General features: G+C 38.9%; 1 protein-coding gene across 3 annotated transcripts in view; it reads right to left on the bottom strand.

Moving 5' to 3' along the window:
- Positions 1–22,260, bottom strand: part of LOC127666193 (transmembrane protein 45A) — an 80,324-nt gene that overhangs the window by 8,662 nt on the left and 49,402 nt on the right. For 2 of the 3 annotated variants that reach the window (XM_052158956.1, XM_052158954.1), the window contains exons 2-4: positions 7,996–8,188; positions 6,563–6,769; positions 5,377–5,561 (exon numbers count right to left, since the gene is read on the bottom strand). In XM_052158956.1, coding sequence (XP_052014916.1) covers positions 5,377–5,561; positions 6,563–6,769; positions 7,996–8,185 — 582 coding nt within the window. In that variant the 5' untranslated portion in view covers positions 8,186–8,188. Of the gene's footprint in view, positions 1–5,376; positions 5,562–6,562; positions 6,770–7,995; positions 8,189–13,585; positions 13,715–22,260 lie in introns of those variants that run through there. The other variant, XM_052158955.1, reaches the window with a different exon arrangement.

Below are 22,260 nucleotides of genomic sequence, written 5' to 3'. Positions count from 1 at the left end.
AGAATGGGCTTTTGTTTTAAATAGACATTTGTTTTATTTTGTATGTATTTATTTTGAGTGTTTACAGGCATGTATACCTGAATATCACTTGCATGCCTGGTATCTATGACAGGAGTTACCGAAGGTTGTGAACCACCATCTGGGTGATAGGATCCAAACCTGGGCCCTATGCCAGAGCACGATGTGGTCTTAACTGCTTAGTCATGGTGTTTTTATAATGTCCAGGCAAGGATGAGCTACAGTTTGGACTCAGGATCAGGACAGTTGTCCTTTGAGGGATCTTGGGGACATGGGGACATGGGGACAAACAGAGCTAGGATATACACAAAGACAACTGTCCAAAATGACAAGAAGTCATGGCAACAGGAAAAGCTTCCCCACTGTCCAACCATCCTACACTCTGAGGAAGAGGAGGAGAATCAAAGGAAGAAGAAAGTATGAAGCGAGCCTCTGGGTTGCTCTCTCACAGGGAGATACAAAAAAACATCACGGAATGAAGGGCACAAGAGACTTTCTTCTTGTTTTTTTAAATTACATGAAGCGCTTAGTCGCTGAATACACATTTTCAATGCCACATGGTTTAAGAAAGAAATGACTTTTTATAGGTTCAGAGGGGAGTTTCTCTTCTGTCTGCACAGAATCATTCCAATATAAGCTATTAACAATACTGGTCTGTACATGTGCCTCATTCAGCTCACATGTCCGTACAAACAGTTCTAAGCGTCCAAGAGACCAAGTGGCACTTTCTCTAATCTGTCTGTAGATAATGTATTTACACACTAGTGTTGACCACTTGTGGACACGCAGCAGGAGATGAAAGTGGCAAAAAGCAAATCACAGTCCAATGTCATTGGTTCAGGTGAGAGAGATGAAGGTACTGCACATGCTGATAAAATATGGAAGCACATTTTCCTAAATTGCTAGACATTATTTATTTCAGAGGAATCAAAGGATGAAGATGTAGATTAGCAGTCACTTCTTGGTAATATATAGTGTCATAAAAATGTTCATTTTTTGGTGCTGGTTCAACTGGAGGTCAGCATGCAGAAGAATGTGAATTGATCCATCCTTGTCTCCTTGTACTAAGCTCAAATCCAAATGGATCAAGGATCTCCACATAAAGCCAGACACTCTGAAGCTAATAGAAAAGAAACTGGGGAAGACCCTTGAGGACATCAGTACAGGGAGAAAGTTTCTGAACAGAACACCAATAGCGTATGCTCTAAGAGCAAGAATTGACAAATGGGACCTCATAAGGTTACAGAGTTTCTGTAAGGCAAAGGACACCATCAAGAGGACAGATCGGCAACCAACAAATTGGGAAAAGATCTTCACCAATCCTACATCAGATAGAGGGCTAATATCCAATATATATAAAGAACTCAAGAAGTTAGACTCCAGAAAACCGAACAACCCTATTAAAAAATGGGGTACAGAGTTAAACAAAGAATTCTCACCTGAAGAACTTCGGATGGCAGAGAAGCATCTTAAAAAATGCTCAACTTCATTAGTCATTAGGGAAATGCAAATCAAAACAACCCTAAGATTTCATCTTACACCAGTCAGAATGGCTAAGATTAAAAATTCAGGAGACAGCAGGTGTTGGAGAGGGTGTGGAGAAAGAGGAACACTCCTCCACTGCTGGTGGGGTTGCAAATTGGTACAACCACTCTGGAAAGCAGTCTGGCGGTTCCTCCGAAAACTGGGCACCTCACTTCCAGAAGATCCTGATATACCACTCCTGGGCATATACCCAGAGGATTCCCCACCATGTAATAAGGATACATGCTCTACTATGTTCATAGCAGCCCTATTTATAATTGCCAGATGCTGGAAAGAACCCAGGTATCCCTCAACAGAAGAGTGGATACAAAAAATGTGGTATATCTACACAATGGAGTACTATTCAGCCATTAGAAACAATGAATTCATGAAATTCTTAGGCAAATGGATGGAGCTAGAGAACATCATACTAAGTGAGGTAACCCAGACTCAAAAGGTGAATCATGGTATGCACTCACTAATAAGTGGTTATTAACCTAGAAAACTGGAATACCCAAAACATAATCCACACATCAAATGAGATACAAGAAGAAAGCAGGAGTGGTCCCTGGTTCTGGAAAGACTCAGTGAAACAGTATTTGGCAAAACCAGAACGGGGAACTGGGAAGGGGTGGGAGGGAGGACAGGGGAAGAGAAGGGGGCTTACGGGACTTTCGGGGAGTGGGGCGGGGGGCTAGAAAAGGGGAAATCATTTGAAATGTAAATAAATTATATCGAATTAAAAAAAAAAGAAAAAAAAATGTTCATTTTTCTTTAAGAGTCAGAGACAATATTCAGGCTAGATAGCTGGCCACACAAGAAACTAATCTAGACATATCAGTAGGTTGAAAAAAGTTCTAAATAATCAGAAATTTATTCCTATAGATTGTAACCTCATAGTTTTCAATAAGTGTGAAAATATTATTTTTGTGCCCAAAGTGACAGCAATAAGCTGTTTTGCCCTTCTCTTTTTATGTCTAAGAAGAACTAATAACTATGTATTAACTAAATATTAGTTGATTTTATTAATTGTAATCTTATCTTATAATTCCTTTCATCAACGCTCCTTGGGTTTTGTTTCTTGCTCTTATTGTCTTTCTTTTCAAGAATATCAAGCTCATTAATAAAATTAAATATGTATGTATGTATGTATGTATGTATGTATGTATGTATGTATGCTACAATTTGAAAAATGCATGGCCCCTCAAGGCCCATATGATAACAGCTTGCTCTCCGTGGTGTCATTATTGATAAGTCATCCAACCTTTGGGTTGATGGCCTAAAGGATCCCTTAAGTAAGAACAAAGAGAGTGTGGAACCCTGGCCATTACTTCTCTTTCACGTTCTAATCATGAGGCAAGTGCTCTCTGCACATATCCTCCTATGATGTGCTCACACACAACAACCTAAAAGCCAAAGGGCCTAACAAAGCACGGCCTGAGACCTCTGAAAGCATGGGGAAAAAAATAACCATTTTTCTTTCTATAATTGATCACTTAGGCATTTGTTGCAGTAAAGGAAAGACAGACAACACATACCATCTTGAACTGAGCAAATGATTGATACCTGCCCTTTCAAGCACACAGAATTCATAGTGACATCTGCTCTGTACCAAAGGAAGTGTCTGCACCCTTCCAAGAAGACACACTCTTTGATCACAATGTGATCAAACTGGAAATGAGTGATGTTTAGAAAAGATACACTCTGAAACTTAACATTGTATTACTAGGTAGAGTTACAAGTCAGTGAGGGGGATAAATATGCCTTTGAGCGTGAGGCTGAGAGTTTGCCCACTTGCCATAAAATAAAAACAGAGAAACCCCACACAAGTCAAAAGAACTCATGAATTAAAGATGAATATACACTACAAATACGATACTAAACAATATCTAGAGGTATTTAGAGACTAAGGCATGTTTTTGTCAATAAGATGTTAAAATAATGTAAATAAATGTAAATAAATGAAATTTATCATCTAACCAAAAATACCAAAACAAAACAAAACAAAACAAAGCAAAACAAAAAACTAGAGGGAAAAAAAGAGAGAGAAAGATAGCCTCATAACAAAGGAAAATCGAAATAGGAATTCAACAAATCCATACTAGTTATGTCGAACTTCTGCAGACACCAAGAAACTAATCCGAAGAACATGACTGGATCCTAGAGACAACACACACACACCAGCCAGAAGTGCTGCAAGGGCTGACTTTACCCCAGCAGTTGCCTTGGATGAGCCTCTGCAGGCCTCCAGCTCAGCTCTCCTCCTACCATGCACTTCTGGTTTACTTTTGGCCCGCCCACAAGACTTTATACCCCGCCTTTGTCTGTTTTACTTGAGTACAGTTAGATGTTTTCTGGTTTTGTTTTTTTTTTTTTTTTTTATTTCATTTAAAAATTTCTCTTCTATTTTCCATGTTCCTTTTTCAAATCTCCATGGCTGTTTTCTGTCTTATCTGTCTGTGTCATGAGCCCAGAGCAGAGCCTATGCAGGAAGCCTAAGCTTACTGAGTCAACTTGACTAGAAGCTCTGTCTTGAAAAAACAGCCTATCTTTTGCCTACTGAACACATGCACATGGGAAAGCATTGTGAGTCACTGTACACTAGTTCTTCCTGTGCCATCCTCTTTACTTCATTTGGGTTCCCTGTGGTGTGTTAAGATCCTACCTCAGCTGGTATAAACAGCAATCATCTGATTGAACACTTAATAGGGTACTTACCATATTTTTCTATAAAGCATTTTCAAGTTAACATTATGAACTTAGTTCCAACTTACCGTAGGTCCCTGTACTACAAGCTCCCCTACCTTCTCCCACATAATTCTTTCTCCTTCACCTGCCAATTCTTTTATCACCTATCATGGGGAATTCAAGTCCGCTGAAATAGGTATATCACCCCCAAATTCTGGCTCTCTGGTGACTGAAAGATTAAAGTCTTGCTTGATCAAACCACATTCTTACCTCTTTCTAGAGTTAGTTTATATCTCTATGAATGTGATGGTAATTTAACAGTCTCTCTAAAATGCACATTCAGTATTTGATTTGCTGCTCTCAATGGCATGGCAAGTTTAGGGAGTTGATGATGCTATAACATGGGAAGTTTCTGGGATTTGGTATTAGACTAAATTTAGATCCTATCCGTATTATTGTTTGAGCACGAGAAAATAACTTGATATTGCTGGAGACACCTATAGATGAATTAGAAGTGGTAATACCTAACCTCTAGACCATTGTGAATGGGGAATGTAATAAAATGAGGTGGGCTCTGCCTCTGATCCATACTTCCAGCCTCTCACTGGGGAATTTTAGGCAGGGCCTCTAGCCCTGAGCAAGGCACCATTCAAGGCCAGAGATGCTAGACCCTTGGAGTTGAAGTTATGCTAAAAACAAAACCTTTATCCTCTCCAAAAGCATCTAGTACTGTTCACCACTGAGCCATCTTGTTAGCCCCACACTGTCCATACAATTCTAAGCTTCATAGTGTTTTTACTTCACTCATACCACATGACTTGTTCCTCTTCCCATCATAGAGTTGTCTCTCCATAAGTGTTCTGTTGTTTATCTTGCATATGTTTTTTTGAGCTTTGATCCATCAGACCATAAGCTGTCCCAGCAGCAGCTGATGGGATACATGATAAGTGGATTCATCATGAAGGAACACAGCATCTACTTCCTCCGCAGCTACTCTGACAGTATTCTTCACGAGAACTGCCAGGCTACTCCACGAACATCACCTCTCTGCTGCTCACAGAAGGGGAGTACTAAAACCAAATGCCTCATCAATTAGAAATGACAGATAAGTGGCACTGGGTTTGTCAGCTAGAAATCTCAACTCACCTGCCAGAACCAGGTTCCTTGTAATAAGATGATACTGGACCGTAGGAGCTCCAGAAGTACATTGTTCTTTGAGAGGAACTCCATGAAAGCAACCAGACCCGCAAATGCAGTGATGAAGACCAGAAGTCCATGTACAAAAGTGTCAATCATTTCCCGGCCATGTGTGTGGTTGTAGAAGATAAATGCTAATAATAAACATATTTTCTGATAAAACCAAAGGCTTCCCACTGCATCACTCTCTTTCCACAGAATTTTATACAAACATAAGCTTTTCCCAAGAAGCAAATCCCCACCGATCCCCATAGCAACGTACTTTTGCTTTGGGGGAGCGTAAACACTATCTTTTAGGAAGAGAATCCTTGAATTCTATCCCCACTTTTCTGTTCTTCCAACCTTTGTCTTGTGTTCTAACAAACCATAAAAAATTTTCAAGCCTGTCTAAAGCATTATCTGTGCAGGATAATGTATAATAAACATGACTGCAGTGGGGAGCTATAATTAATGTGAATGTACAGTTGAATGAGGTGAAGTCAAAGTCTTGCTTTTAGGAATTCAGCAAAGACCGACTTAAATGATCACAAATTATTAAACACTTGTTTCATCTGCCACCCTTATGATAATCTGAGAAATCAATGGAAAGAAATATCCTGTCATTCTCATTAACCTTTTGGAACTAAAAAGTCATTTTTCAGATACTATGTACCACATTTTTGCAGGGTTTCTGTTTCTGACCTTTGAAAAGCTCTTTAGAGGTTGGTAGACATTTTCTCTTGTGAGTTGATGCTCCATTTCAAGTAATTCATGCATTGATGCTCCATTTCAAGTAATTCATGCATTACCACTCGGAGTTCAGCTTTCACCGTTAGCAGTGAAAAAAATGATAGGCGCCACAAGACTTGATGGGTAAGTGCCCATTGCAGGTGACTTTTAAAGCCAGACAGGAAATGCAAATAAAGTGTTTTGAGCGGCTGTGTCTGCCCAGATCTAAATTAGCCTGTAAAGATGTAAGGAATGAAGGCTATAGATATCCTATCTAGGATACACATATATTCAACTATGGCCCAAACAGATAGCCCTGCCAATCAAGGTGAGTAAAGGAAACAAAAGATGTATTATTATAAAACACTACATCAATGCCCACTAATAGATAGGAAAAGAACAGAACATGTATTTTCCTCATACTTACTCTCCACAAAGATGGCATTTGATAGCATTAACTTGCTCAAGGAAAGTGGCAGTGTGTTAGTAGTGTAACATACGATTTGGGTTACACCATATAGCCCAAAGAAGAAGTACATGGTTGTATGATGCCAGCCCAGGATCTGGTTCCACTGGCCATCTTTATATAAGATCAAGGAGGGTCCTCCTGAGATAAACTGTTCCCCAGACATACCTGTGGAGGAACATATCACATGTTAGAACCCTCTCGTTAACTCTCCCTGGTATGTGAGGAGGCATAGGACCCTGTGCTCATTGATTATTCCAACCTTATGATGCTGATTCCTCCTAAGCTTCCCATGAAATAATAGCCATAATAATTTAGAAAAGCTAGCCATAATAATTTAGACTTGATTCGGAAGTTTAGATGCTTGTTTGGATAACCAGTTTCATCTACACATAGACAAATGACCCAAGTAATTGTTTCATATCCTTAACACTGGTAATTTCAATTCAACAATTGGGTCTAATATAATGACCACTTGAGGGTTTGCCTTTCCAATTTGTGTCTGATAAAGGATGATTCCTGTCTTTCTAGATAGTATATGCTTAGGCAGCGGTTTCAAAAAAGAGTATTTTCCTATTCCTGACAAAATTGACAAGGAATTAGCTTTTTCCCCAACTAAGAATAATAGAGATGGTTCATGCAGACTCTACACATGGTTAATTATTCATGTAGACAGGATTTTTTTTGTCCCTTAGAGATGCTTTCTGGTTAACCTCTAGAATGGGCAAGAAAAGTCCTCTCTTTGGAAATAGTTACTTTGCAATTTGATGATCATGAAAAAATCCTACTGACATGAATAAAAAAATTCAGTGGGGAAATTACAAGTGTTATCTTTCACAAAAGAGCAGCTAAAGCAGTACTGTAAAAATGCAGCACGTTTTTATAGAATGTTCAATAGCAATGGAAAGCTTTGAAGTTAATAGTTACCTGGCTTCTGTCCAACTCAAGAAACAAGGAGGATATACATAAAGCAAGATGTCCTTCCAGCCTGATTCTCTCTATCATGTCTACACAATGATTTACTGGAGATTTCCCATAACTGTTCTATTATTTTAGGATAATTTACAAAATGGTTTCTTAGAGTTTACTCTTTGAGGGATCACAACAACCTGTTTCAGACTATTTCACAGCTTCCCACTGATACAAAGGAAATTCACTTGACTGCATATGCAAATGTATATGCACATAACTCATTAAGGATTAGGCTTTTGAATAATCATGAAATGTCACTTTCCTAAGATTATGTCAGTTGTAAACTGTGGTCGGATTAAGTACTAAGCAACATAGTAATACAAAATTAATTTTATACATCTCAATCTTGTATTGAATTTTTTTTTTGCTCATGAAATACTCAAAAGGAGAAAACAGAACACAGCCTTGAATGATCTACTTACCAGTAAGAGCCATGAAAATTGCAACGACTCCTTCCCAAATCTCCGTTCGACGTAATAATGTTTTAGAATTAAGGTAGCAGGTTCGAGTTTGCTTTTTGTAGACAGATTTTAGGACACTCTTTAAAGTCCACCAAAAGCCCATGAGGAAGAAGAAAGTCCCAGGGAGAACATGACCTTTGAAACTCCCCATGACCTACAAGTATAAGAAATAGACATTTCACTTAAACTCAGCAAAAATATCTCTTGTCCCCACCAAATCTATTGCTGTATGAGGATTATTAGTATAGTGTAAATCCTACTATAAGACTGGCAATTCAAATAAAAATAAAACAAAAATTTGCATTTGTTTGACATTTATCATGTATTAGGCACCAGGTCAAGAGTTTTAAATGCCACCCTTACCCTAATTTTTGAAAAATACCCACAGATGAGAAATCACTACCCAATATTCAGATAAGAAGTGGATTTGGAGCCATTAAGTGGCTTGTAGAGATCTTACAATTGATGAGCAGAAAGTTTTGACTTCTTTAAAACACAATATGTTCTATATCATATACTTGCCCTTTAAGCATAAAGGAAAAACAACATGAAAGTTTGGAAAAGTTTTAAAAGTCTAAAAATTTTTTTAAAAAAAAGTTTAAAACTTTAAAAAGATGTGATACTGCCTGTAGATTTTTAAGTAAATAATTTTAAAGGATCAAGAACTTTTAAAGATTGGTCAGATTTGCGAAATATTTCTATGTCCCTCTTTTGCACATGTCCCAGGCTTCTTGTCCAGCTGGATTTGAGCTCGTAATCCTGGCCAGTTGAATCCAGGCTTCTTGTCCAGCTGGATTTGAGCTCGTAATCCTGGCCAGTTGAAAAGCAGGAGGTACGCGTCGCTTTCAAGCTGAGTCACTTAAGTCTACGTTAATAACTTAGTTGTCTTGCCTCAGCCACTTTTGTGTGACTTCTCTATTGCACAAAGATGGGCAGCCAGCCTGACTCACATATATTGCATATATGTGTGTGCATACATGCACATGTGTACATGAGCCTCTGTGTGTGTGTGTGTGTGTGTGTGTCCCTTTGTTAAGGTAGACCACTGAAACTTTGAGGTTTACTTTTAGAACAATATAGCCTGATGGGCACCAACCCAAATCACCCACATTTTGTTTACATTCTTGCTATAATCTAACTAAGAAACAGAACTACAATCTGGATTCAGCCTAAGGTATAAAGCACTCTTGAATCACATGAGTTTTTAATTATTTGGGAAGTCCCTCTTTCAAGCATATTTATTATTAACTGAGCAGTGAAAGTAGAGTCCAAAACCATCTTGCTCATGGAAGAGCTGGATCCAAGCAAACTCATGAGGAGGACTTCATGGTATTCCTAGTCTAGGAGACTGGAATCCTTACTTTTTCAACTGAGTACTGGGGCCCTTAGTTTGGGTGACTCCTCTATGAACTAAAGGGCTTATTTAAAGGAAACCATGAAGCTGACCCACATATTATATCCTGTGTATGTTCATTTTGTGCACCCTGGAGTTATCCAAACCTCCCAAGAGTCAGACTACATCACACATCTCTACGTACAGGTTCTGGCCCTAGCTCTCACTCTGTGCAATAGCTTGGACCATAGACTTTACTTAACATGTTTCAGACATTCAACTACAGTTCTTTGTTACTAAAAAGAGTATGTAGACCCTAATGATACATAAAATCTCTGCTCTGTTGATCTCCCACTTAGCAGCCTAATCCCCGTGTGCTGTTGATTCTGCCTGCTTGTCTGGTTCAGACAACCCTAAGGGATTGCGAAATACCGATATGAAGAAGTCAGAAACACACCCAGCATATACATCCCACCCCACCCCCCTTTTCTTAAAAGAATTTTGCATAATTTAGCAATCTTGGAACATTTTGTTCCTTCTTAATATAATAAACTTGTTTGTAGGAGTTTCTAGAATCTTAAGATTTTGGATTAAAATTAAAAGTTTTGAAATTTAAGATCAAATAAAAACAAGACATAAGTCAAAGAATTAATAGAATACTTAAAGAAATTATGTAAGCGTTAAAAGTATGGTTTTCAAGCAACCAGTAATATATTCAGTGAAAATAATAGGACAAAATGGAGAGGGAGAGAGAAAGAGAGAGAGAGAGAGAGAGAGAGAGAGAGAGAGAGCAGGATTATTGCTCAGGGGCAAAAGCAAATGCCACACAAACCTGACAACATGAGTTGGATCCTAGAACCCTTACGATTCTACAACCCGCAAACGGATCATGGCACATGCCCTAATAACAACTAAAGCTGATTCTAAAATTTTAAAAATAAGGGTAGGTCTGAACACTTCTTTATCACTTGTTACTTTTGTGGCTTTTGGTATATTACTTAACATTTGAGTGTCTGAGTTTCCACCTTTGTAAAATGGAATCAATAATAGTACTCGCTTCTAAACAATTACCCCATGCTACAATCAAACATCTTATCATATCCTTTACTGCAAATGAGAGGAGCAGTGGTTCTCAACCTGTGGGCCATGCCCCATTTGGGGGTCAAATGATCTGTTCACAGGGGTCACCTAAGACCACCAGAAATATCAGATATTTACATTATAATTCATAACAGTAGTAAAATTATAGTTATGAAGTATCAACAAAAATTAATTTTATGGTGTGGAGGGTCACAACAACATAAAGAAACATATTAAAGGGCCACAGTATTAGGAAGGTGGAGAACCATTGTATTAGAGTAAAAGTAACACGAACCCAATATTATCAGAAGCTATAGCATTTTTAAATGTTTTTAAAAGAAAGTGATGCAAAACAAAACAACAAAGCGAAGAGGAATGACAGGTAAGAAAGAATGGAGAACTGCTTGAGTGTGCACTGAACAAGTCAACACCAATGGACTCGCAAAAATGATGGAGAAAAGTCCACAGGGCCTCAGCCCTGCTCAGAGAACCAGAGGTAACCAAGTTAAGTGGGGAGCAGGATACATGATGTCCCCAGGGAAGAGCACAACACTGGGTTGGTCAGTGTCAAATGGTTAACCCTGAAAACATATGCACAAGAAACATTATATGGACTGAACAGGTTATTTTTAGAAATATATTATACATATACACATATGCATATAACACCAACTAGTGAAAATTAGAGGCCATGAGCTTGAAGGAGAGTTGAGAAGGGTATGAAGATAGCCAATGGAAAGAGGAAATGCTGCAATTATGCGCTAATCTCAAAAATAAAAGTTAAGTAAATAAAAATTAAAAGATAACATGAATATACTAAATACTGACGACATAATACCAAAAGCATTCTACAGAATTCTTTTGGCAGGCCTAAGTGTATGGCTCCTAACTTTTCTTCTGTGACTGTCAGAGAGAGCTCCTGGGATATTCTATGGTATTTCAATAAATTCCTCAAAAGAGGAGATCATGAAGGTATGATGGCATTCCCTTCTAAGTCTAGACATTATCTAAATACTGTAACCCTCTAAACTGTCAGGATGCACTCAGATCTTCTTACAAACAAGATCATTTCATCACAACACATCTCTGACATCTCAAAGGTCATCTCATAGTCAACATGTCCCAAACAGAACAAATCAACTTTATCTATCTGCCTGAGGTGAGAAAGTAACTTGATTCATTGCCTATTAGTTAATAACACCTCTTCCTATTCACCTACCTGCCCAAATAAAAAATATGAAAAATATCTTGGACTTAAACTATTTTCCTAAAAAATGAATTAGTTATTGAAAAAGTACCATCTAGGATGATCAATGCTAACTCTCCACTGTCCCAAACTTAGGTGACTCTCCTTATTTACTCCAATGCCATCTACCTGATAAATCTTGCCTCATCCAAGCAGCGATGGGTGCCCAGCGCACTCTATCAAAGCATTGCCCCTTTAATGAATTCTTTCTGTGATTAGTTGTAGAAGATACATTCTTCTCTTTCATCTGTATGACTACATCACTGTGCTGTGAATGTCTCCCTACATAAGAAGACACCAGGAACTTTCAGAAATAAAGAGCCTAAATCTGTTCTATTATCTTGAGTCTCCAGCATATTAGGACATGTAAGATAATCCCAAGGAGGGATATAAAGGACATATTATAGATGAAGTCAAGCTTTAGAACTGCTGAACATACATAACATGCAAGTAAGCAAGTAATCATTCACATGGAATTTTAAACTCCAAGCCTTCCTTAACATATAATTCTGGTCTTTCTTGCTTACTTCCATGATGAAGAAAGTGGGCGGTAATAAGGGATGTAATAAAGGAGGAGCCACAAAATGTTTAGAATGGATATCAGATGATCACAGAGGGGAAAGAAATGAGTTATAGTGTCACTGCCCTTTCATTCTCAAACAACTTGATGATTCAGATGCCACTGTTTTTAAAAAAGACTCAACATAAATAAAGACATATCAATCATGATATTTGCCTGGCAAAAGGACCTAACACACACAGTTATTCCTAGTGATTAAAATGGCAATAATGTCACATCACTTTCATGTTGGAGGGGAAAAATGCTTATATTCTCACATATATCTCTTGGCTTGGTCTTATAAAAACCATCTGTCTTCTGTTTCCTGGTCTACAGATACCTGTTAATGTAACTTGTTCCTTGTAAAAGCCTAGTACAATTAGTAGAGTTGGATGGGTTCTAAACCCCCAAACAAACTCTTTCTTTAAGTAACACTGGGCTTCCTTCTTCACTCACAAAGTTGAACCTTCCAGTCAGCCAATGGTAATCAAAGGGGCCAAACATAAAAAGAACCGTCCTCTTGATCTCCACTTCTATCTGCAAGTTCAATCACTGCCCTTCAGATACGGTTCATTATAAAATTCAGATTCTTCTCCTATACAAAGAGACCTATCATTCATAATAACATCAATTATTATTCTTTCAGGTGAAAATGAGAAAAAAAACAAACAAAATAACCAACCAACCAAACAAAAAATAACAAAAACACCACCCTCCTTATATCCCATTAGATCGTTTTTATTGGTAACACACACACACACACACACACACATCACATATACAGAGTCATTCACACTTACTTAGCACCAAGAAGAGATATGTTTCTAAACTCTAGTACTGAAGAGACAAAGTTCTATGGTAAAGTACATGTATTACAGCCACAAAAAACACAGGCTTGCCCTGTGAATAGAAAGAGAAGAAACTCAGCCAAGAGTAAGGGATTTAACAGTTTTCTTGGTAGAATCACAAACAGCTGATTTCAACATAAAAATATTATTATAAGACAGAAGATAAGCTATAATTTTTTTCTTGAGCCATAACCAAAAAAGTATCTGTGTCTTGGCGATTCATATTTCAGGACACATTTGTAACTTCTAATTCTCTCTCTCTCTCTCTCTCTCTCTCTCTCTCTCTCTCTCACACACACACACACACACACACACACACACAACCTTAGCTACTTTTTGAAGTTCACTTTGCTATTGGCCTCACTCAAAGAAAGTGATGCCGGCATATGTAGCTTTGAAATTTTTCGATCATCCATCATTGCATATCAGCACTTTACCTTCCCCATGTAAACTGCTTTGAAGAAATTTTCATAACTTATCCTTACCTTAACCCTGTGCTCCAAGTCAAGTGCAAGCCAATTGTCTTCTCTCCAGAACGTATAATAAATGGTTCCAGAGTCGAAAGGGAAAAGCAGCTGCTGAATGCCTCTATATCTAATGCTGCCTCCTCCTGTTGACTTGACACTAAGCCTGTGTGCTTGTCACTCAAGCATGAAGTCAAGCAGATAGGTTTCACATTGTGTCACAATGCAGTCAAAGCCAAGAGACACACCCTTGTGAACATCCTGCCTCCCACCTACCAGGCTCCTAGCCTGAGCTGTGTGCTACCTGCTCTGTGGGTCACACGAGCTCTCTTTCAGAACATAAGAAGAAGTAGAAGGTGAAAATAATTAAATATAACAATGATATTTCATTGCACACTCCAAAGAGATAATGTGCAGTTCCTAATGTTCCAAAGTTCCTAATGTGCAGCGCCTCAAGAAAGAGATTGCCACAGGTGTCTGGGTTGAGTCATAGATACATTGAAGCTATAGGAATAAAGAAACAAAAACTACTGTAGGTCAGCGCCTGTGGCTCAGAGAATAGGGAACACTAGTTTAACCACTGCCTGAATTACACAATAGCATTTCAGGTGCTCAGGGTACCTACTAGGTAATAGACACAGCTCCTACTGACCCCATAGATGGGAAAACAGCAACACTGAAGAGCTATGCATTCCTTACTAACAGGTAGGTCAAAGGTCATATGAGAATTATGCTGCTGGCACACTTAAAATGGGGACAAGGCTCTATCCTAGAAGGGTATAAAGTCAAAGATGTCATTGTAAAGCAGTGAAGCGGAATGATGACCCAGGGCAGGGACAGCATCCTGACAAAGAGTGACCTAAGGGACTTCTTATGTCCTATTGACAGGAATGTATAACGTGGACATCATAGAAAGCCATGGGGCTATATGATCCAGTAAGCCTATGTTTTGGGTCTATTCAAAGGAAGTGAAATAAAGTAAAATATAAATAATAAAATAAAATAAAAATAATTATGTCAAAGAGACATGTTCATTCTTGTTGACTGCTACTTTGTTCACAGTAGCTCAGACGTGAAGTAACCTTCAGCATATGAATGGATAAAAATGGAGCTGAAATGTAATAAGGATATGTGCTCCACTATGTTCATAGCAGCCCTGTTTATAATAGCCAGAATCTGGAAAGAACCCAGGTGTCCCTCAACGGAGGAATGGACACAAAAAATGTGGTATATATACACAATGGAGTACTATTCAGCCATTAGAAACAATGAATTCATGAAATTCTTAGACAAATGGATGGAGCTGGAGAACATCATACTAGTGAGGTAACCTAGTCTCAAAAGATCAATCATGGTATACACTCATTAATAAGTGGATATTAGCCTGGAAACTTTGGAATACCCAAAACATAATCCACACATCAAATGATGTCCAAGAAGAACGGAGGAGTGGCCCCAGGTTCTGGAAAGGCTCAGTGCAGCAGTATAGAGGAATACCAGAACAGAGAAGTGGGAAGGGATAGATGGGGGAACAGGGGGAGGGAAGAAGGCTTATGGGACTTTTGGGGAGCGGGGAACCAGAAAAGGGGAAATCATTAGAAATGTAAATAAAAAAAATATCGAATAAAAAAATGGGGCTGAAGAGACAGCTCAGCAGCTAAGAGTGCTCGCTGCTCTCGCAGAGGACCAGAATTCAGTTCTCAAAACTCACATAAGGGAGCTCATAACCATCTATAATTCCAGGTCCAGAGGATCTGACTGACTTGGGCCTCTGTGAGCATTTGCATTTACGTGTACATAGTGGCATTCATATCCAAATAGACAAATAGAATAACAATTGAAAAATGTGTATATATATATATATATATGTATATATATATATATATATACACATCAAATACTACTCAGCTAGAAAAAAATAATCCAGTCATTTGCAACAACATGAATGAACCCATAAGATTTCATGATTTAAGAAGCAGGATAGACACAAAAAGAAAAATACCAAATGATTTCACTTATTTGTGTGTGGATTTCACTGAGGATGACCTCATAGCAGTAGAGAGTAGAATAGAGCCTACTAAAGGCTTTAGAAGGAAGGAAAGGGAGATGAATTGGGATAAAGATTTGTCTGTGGGTACAAGGTTACTTCAAATTAAGAAGAATAAATTTTCATATTCTACTGTGGGAGCGGCAGGAAGAAGGGGTTAGAGAGGAGATTCAGCAGGTAAATGTCCCCCTTGCCAAGGCAATGACCTGAGTTTATTCCTGGTACCCACAAGGTGAATGAAAATAACTGACTCCTGCAGGCTGTCCTTCAGTACTCACACATGCTCTGTGTCACACCCACATACAGATACTCCCACACAAATAAACACAGCAAAATATTTTAAGAGTAACAGAGAATTGCACAATAAGTTCTAATAGCTACCTAATCTGATCTTAGGATCAAATACCAATGTTTCCAAATACTGAGTAATTATGTTTAGATTACTCAACTGTGCCAATTCTTAGGAAAAATAAAGATAATATACTCTTCTCTGCCTGGTCTATATTGTGATAACGTAATTTAAACACACTTTAAGATGCTTAACCTTTAGAAACGTTCAGTGGAAGCTCAAACAACTCTATACAACACCTTAAACAGTCAGGTCTCGGTGTTCTGAATATAATTTCCATATCTACCCAGTCTTACCAACCCCCCCCCCCCACACACAATGCTTACACAACTTTTTCCCACTTACTTCTGTTTATAGACAAATTCAACAACAGTGGGTAGCAAACTCATTGTCCTGTACAGATATAGACAGGTAAAACCACTTTCCCTGCCTAGCCTTTGAGCTCATCAGGCTTATAATCTCAGCTATGTAGGAGGCTGAAGCAGGAGAGTTGTACATTCGAGGGCAGTCTGTGTAACTTAGCAGCAAGATCCTTTCTCAGAGCAGAATACAAAACAAACTAACAAGGCAGGTAGGACTGGAGGGCACAGGTCAGTACTAGAGAGCACGCCCAGCATGCATCAGGCTATAAATTCAACCTCAGCCCCAACCCCCCCCAAAAGACAACAAACAGTAGTCATAAAAACTAAAGAACTCAAACTGTTCCGGTTTGCTTTCTATTACTATAATAAACTCCAGGGCCCAAAGCCACTTGGGAAGGAATGTATTATTTACCTTACATATCTCAGTCACAGTTGATGATTGACTCCTTGAGTCAGGGCAGAGACTCAAGGAGAAGAGAGGCAGTAATTACTGCTCTGCTTTCTATGTCTTGCTCAGCCTGTGTTTTTTATACAACTCAGGACCACCTGCCCAGGGGTGGTAACTCTCACAGTGGGCTGGGCCCTACAACATCAATCATTAAAAAAAATGCTCCACAGACATGCATACAAGCCAGATTGATGGATGCAATTCATCAACTGAGATTTCCTCTGCCCAGATATGTCTAGGTTTGTGTCAAGTTCACAAAATAAATAGCCAGCAAAAAAAAACAGAAGGAAAAGCCTTTCAAAGCAGAGTTCAGCTACAGATTGAATTAGAGACCGGCTTAGCAAACTTAGTGAGATCGCATCTCAAAATATTTAAACAAACAAATACGGAGCTTGGCTATAGCAGTCATTGAAAACTTGCTTATTTGTATTTGAGACCCTAGATTCCATATACAATATGGTAACAGACTAGATGACGTACAAAGAAACAAACAAAACTAAGGTGTGTGACCTAGTAGAGACAGGGATGTAAGTTACTCTTGCCTGGTTACTTTTGTCTCAGGATGTAACTCTCATTTCAGTGTTCAGCCAGGGCAGACGCTGCACGTCTCAGAATGCTTTGCATCTAGTTAACATTCATAAAAAGCCAATGCGCAGTGTATGGATCTCTTTCTAGGTTGGTGTACAAACAGGAAGCTTGCTAGCAAGCACAAACTTTGTTCTTCCTGAGCAGTTGCACCCCATTGCTGTCACCTGCGGTGATAGGCGAGAGAATGGGACCCGGGGCTTTGGGGAGGGAGATGGCCTGTGAGTGTCTGGGGCTTGTTCTGTCTCCCCTCCTCCTGTCTCTCTGTGGGAACACTGGGACCACATATGCTTGTTACAACACCCTTCTTCACGTGAGTTCTGGGGATTCAAACGTCTCATATTTGGTTGGCCAACACTTTTTGAATGGAGCGATCTCCCAAGATCCTGTCTCACCTCCCCCCAAAAAAGTGGAAAAAGAAGGTCCATGGGATGGTCCCACATATTTCAGTTTTTAAAACACAGTCATGGGGGTGGTGGTGGTACACTCCTTTTATCTCAACACTCAAGGGGCAGAGACAGGGGCATATCTGTGAATTCAAGGTAAGACTGGTTCACATAGCAAGCTCCAGAACAGTGAGGACTACATAGAAAGATCCTGTCTCAAACAAACAAATAACAAATAAAAAGCAGTTATTAAATTTAAAAGAATAATTTTATTGGTCCAGTTGTCTAAATCTCTCTTGGCTGGATCCCTACAAGTTTGGCATCTGCCACTCAGTCTATTTGTTTGTTTGTTTATTTGTTTGTTTGGTTTTTTTTTTTTTTTTGGATTTGGTTTTTTCGAGACAGGGTTTCTCTGTATAGCCCTGGCTGTCCTGAAACACACTCTGTAGACCAGGCTAGCCTTGAACTCAGAAATTCGCCTGCCTCTGCCTCCCAGAGTACTGGGATTACAGGCATGCCCCACCACCGCCCGGCTGTCACACAGTCTTAAAAACCTAATCTGTGATGGTAGTCCCCCCAATTCAAGATTCTATTTTCTCTAGTGTAAGATATATGTAGTCAGCCATATTCTAGTAAAGATTGTATACTAGGTTCCACAAGCCAACAATTCATAATTTTAAGTGATTTTATTGCGTTATATTAGTAAAACTATTTTTATGAATTACTACTTTACCCTCTTAGTGTGCCTAGTTTATAAATTAAATTTTTAAAAAGAAAAAAAAAAGAAGACATGGATATAGATGCTATAATTAAGCAAAAGCTGCCAGCGTGAAAAACTGTAGATTCAGTTAGCCTATTTGGAAACAATAAGCCTATGGATGTAGCAAACAGGTCAGTGGTTGCCATGACATCAGAAGGAAGAAGCGATGAATAAATAGATGTACTATTTACATTTACTAAATATCATTATGATACACTGTCATGGATATAAGACATTACACATCTGTCAAAGGTCAAAGAACTTAAAAGCAAAATTGCAATAATGTAACTTATATATATATCAATACACAATTTTCAGTTGGTGAAACAAACACACCACACCACTGCAAGATGTTAATAAGGAAGATGTGTAGAGTATCATTTCTGCAAAACTTTTCTATAAACTTAAACGTAAATTTCTATAAACTTAAAACTGCTTTAAAAATAGTCTATTACTATTTTTTTTAAGTCTCTTAGTCTTTTTTTTTTTTTTTTTTTTTAGTGAAAAGCACAAAACAGTAGGGCAAACATTTTTTTCTAGCTTCAAAACTCTCATTCAATATTATTTGCCTAAAGTATCTTTTACATAAAAGAAATGAAAAGCTTATTTTAAGTGCCTCTGGACAGGGTCTCACTCTGTCTAGTCCCTTCACTCTCCCTGACGTCATCCACTTCTGTCCAGCTTTCTGTTCTGACACATTTTTTTCCTTCATCATGACACTGCCTTGGCTGCTGTGGTGGTATTTTCTTTTTGCTTCGTCCTCGCCACCCCTACCCCCACTTGGTACTGTGAATTAAACCTAAGACCTTTGTAATTGATAAGCTTTGAAGTCAGTAGAATATATGTGTCTCTGTTCTCCTTTAATACTGATTTTGGTATTGAGGGTCATTTTCATTTGTGTATAAACTTTAAAATCAGTGTCATTTCCATACAGTGATTTCCTCAGAGTATTAGAGTTGCAGAAACCCTCAAGAGCAAATTGGGGAAAAAAAAAACCCTGACATTTCAACAATATTAATTATTTCTATTATGGAAATGGAATATCTTTCCTTTTGTGTATATTTGTTGAACTGGTTGGTTTTGTGTGTCAACTTGACACAGGATGGAGTTATCACAGAGAAAGGAGCTTGAGTTGGGGAAGTGCCTCCATGAGATCCAGTTGTGGTGCATTTTCTCAATTAGTGATCAAGGGAGGAGGGCCCCTTGTGGGTGGTGCCATCCCTGAGCTGGTAGTCTTGGGTTCTATAAGAGAGCAGGCTGAGCAAGCCAGGGAAAGCAAGCCAGTAAAGGAGCATCTCTCCACAGCCTCTGCATCAGCTCCTGCTTCCTGACCTGCTTGAGTTCCAGTCCTGACTTCCTTTGGTGAGGAACAACTGTGTGGAAGTGTAAGCTCAATAAACCCTTTCCCCCCCAACTTGCTTCTTGGTCATGATGTTTGTGCAGGAATAGAAACCCTGACTAAGACAATATTCTTGATTTCTTCTCAGAAATTAGTGCTCCTTATGCATATTATGCATATTTTATTAAATCTGTGGACTTTTCTCTCCCCTTCCCTCTTTCGCTTCTCTCTTTCCTCTCTTTTCCATCCTCCCTTGGGTTAATGCTAATGCTATTGCGCCTGTCTATTGATTTCTGTCCTACAGTGTAACCTAATAAGTTCAGTATAATGAGGTAACTTTGCCTTGTTAACAAACCTTAGAATTAGGTATCTTGTTTCGGCTGTTACATATGACCCAGCTGTAAGCTTGTTTGGGCGTTGTCAATCTAGTTGAGGATGTTCCATTTCTATACTTACTTTGCCTTCAGTCTGTTTCCCACTGTGCCCACACAGAAAGTAAAAAATCTACAAAGGTAGTCTAGAGTCAGACAATAGATGACAGGACACGTTGAACAGCATGGTAGAAACTGTAAGGTGGAAAATCCAGTAAAGAAGGATCCTTAAATCACCCCATACTACAAAAGTCTAGTTTCTATTGAAAACATCCAAGAAGTTGGTTTCCCCTTAAGGGCTTCTGTAACATATTTTAGAAACAACATAAAGCTCACTTCCAGTTAACGCTACACTAAAGCGGCTCTGAATCCCTGGCTGGTCCCAGTAAAGTTACAGGATCTTCATCTCTTGGAAATGTTACCATTGGCATGTGGGTTCTGAAGTATGAGTACGGTACTCACTGTGAACACAGAGAAGACAGCAACTACTTCTGGTTATGGAAGAGTCACAGACATCTAGTACCCTGAAACTAATTTACTTAAATAAATAAGAGCAACGAACTGCCATTGGCCATGCCCAGATCGCCTGTGTGATGAATGTATGTCTGACAGTGCTTCTGATGGGGGAATTGAAACTTTGGAGAGCTGTGGAAAACCAGCAGAAACTTTCAGATGTCCTTGGCACATCTAAAGAGAACATCTTGAGATCTTTCCCCGTAGGCTTGTGACTCTTTACCTGCCTGCCTGGCATATCCTCTGTTCTTACATCATCTCCGTTCAGACTTCCACACCCAGTTCTCAGAACGACAGCCTAAGAAACAAACCCCAAATAAGCATGTTCTATAGAAAGGGAAGATCCTCAACTAGATTCACGATACCCAAACAAGCATACAGCTAATGCCAAAGAATCATCCAGTTGCTTTGGTTTGAAGCCCTTTATGGCTGCCATGATCCAGGGATGGATTTTGACATATTCCTGAGTTTCCTGAGAGAAAAATTTCATTTTCTTTAGAAAAGGGCTTCTGAGATTCTTTGATGGAGACCTATAGGGAAACTGGGGCTTTTGTCTGTCTGCATATCCATTTACACCCTTGTTTCTTTGTCTACCTAGCCATGCTGTCAAAAATATTCCCTATAAAACTTTACTGTGCCAGTACTAGTTCTAGTCATGACATGAGACAGACAAGCCACGTCCTTTAGAATTATAGAACACTCACTCTTACAGTGAAGTCCTTCCTTTAACAAGGCCTACACACAGGGCGTTGCCAGAGGAGTAGGCTCTCGTGTCCCTCCCTAGTCCTAACATTCCTTGTCCTCATTTGAACTGGATCCCTGGATGACTCCCATGCACACTAAAGATTGCAAAATATTAGTCTATGACAGAACTCCTCAGAAGCAACATTATTGATGCTTTAGACTGGTTCGTTCTTTGCTGTGGCTGAGGGGTGCTTTCCTTCCTAATGAATTATAGGATGTTGAGGGAGATTCCTGGTCTGTACATACTAGATGTGACCAGCACCCTTCCTTAGTTGTGACAACCAAAAGATACCTTCATGTATTGATAATGTCCCCTTGAGAGCAAAGGCATGCTTTATTTCCCAGCTAAGAAAGGCTAGTCTAGAAGATCCTTGGTCAAATCCTCTTAACATCAAAGTATTTTCTAAGGGGATAAAAAGCCACAAAAATTGACTATCATTTTACTATATTAAAGAAAGTTCAACCAAGGGTGGGTGTACCTATTATCAGAAATATAAAGTGCATAATATCAAAACGAATTGAACAAACTAACACATTTGGAAGAATGCTTTTTCAATTCCAGTGAAAAGTCTTTCACCCAGAAATCTTTGTGGGCACTGTTCAGTTCTGGCTGGCGCAGAGGTGGCTTAGAGATTGGAGTAAATAATGGACCTCTGAGTCCCTGCCATCAGGAAAGTTGCTTCATTTCTATTTTCCACAAGTAGTTTAAAAAATATACTCATGCTAGGTCATGGTAACTTCTGATTTTGACAAATGTCTATGACAAGGTAGTAAATAAGACCTCCCATTAGA

This window comes from Apodemus sylvaticus, chromosome 15 (genome assembly GCF_947179515.1).
Source record: "Apodemus sylvaticus chromosome 15, mApoSyl1.1, whole genome shotgun sequence".
NCBI lineage: Eukaryota > Metazoa > Chordata > Mammalia > Rodentia > Muridae > Apodemus > Apodemus sylvaticus.
Note: the sequence above shows the minus strand (reverse complement) of the source record. Positions and strands in the feature narration are given on the sequence as shown.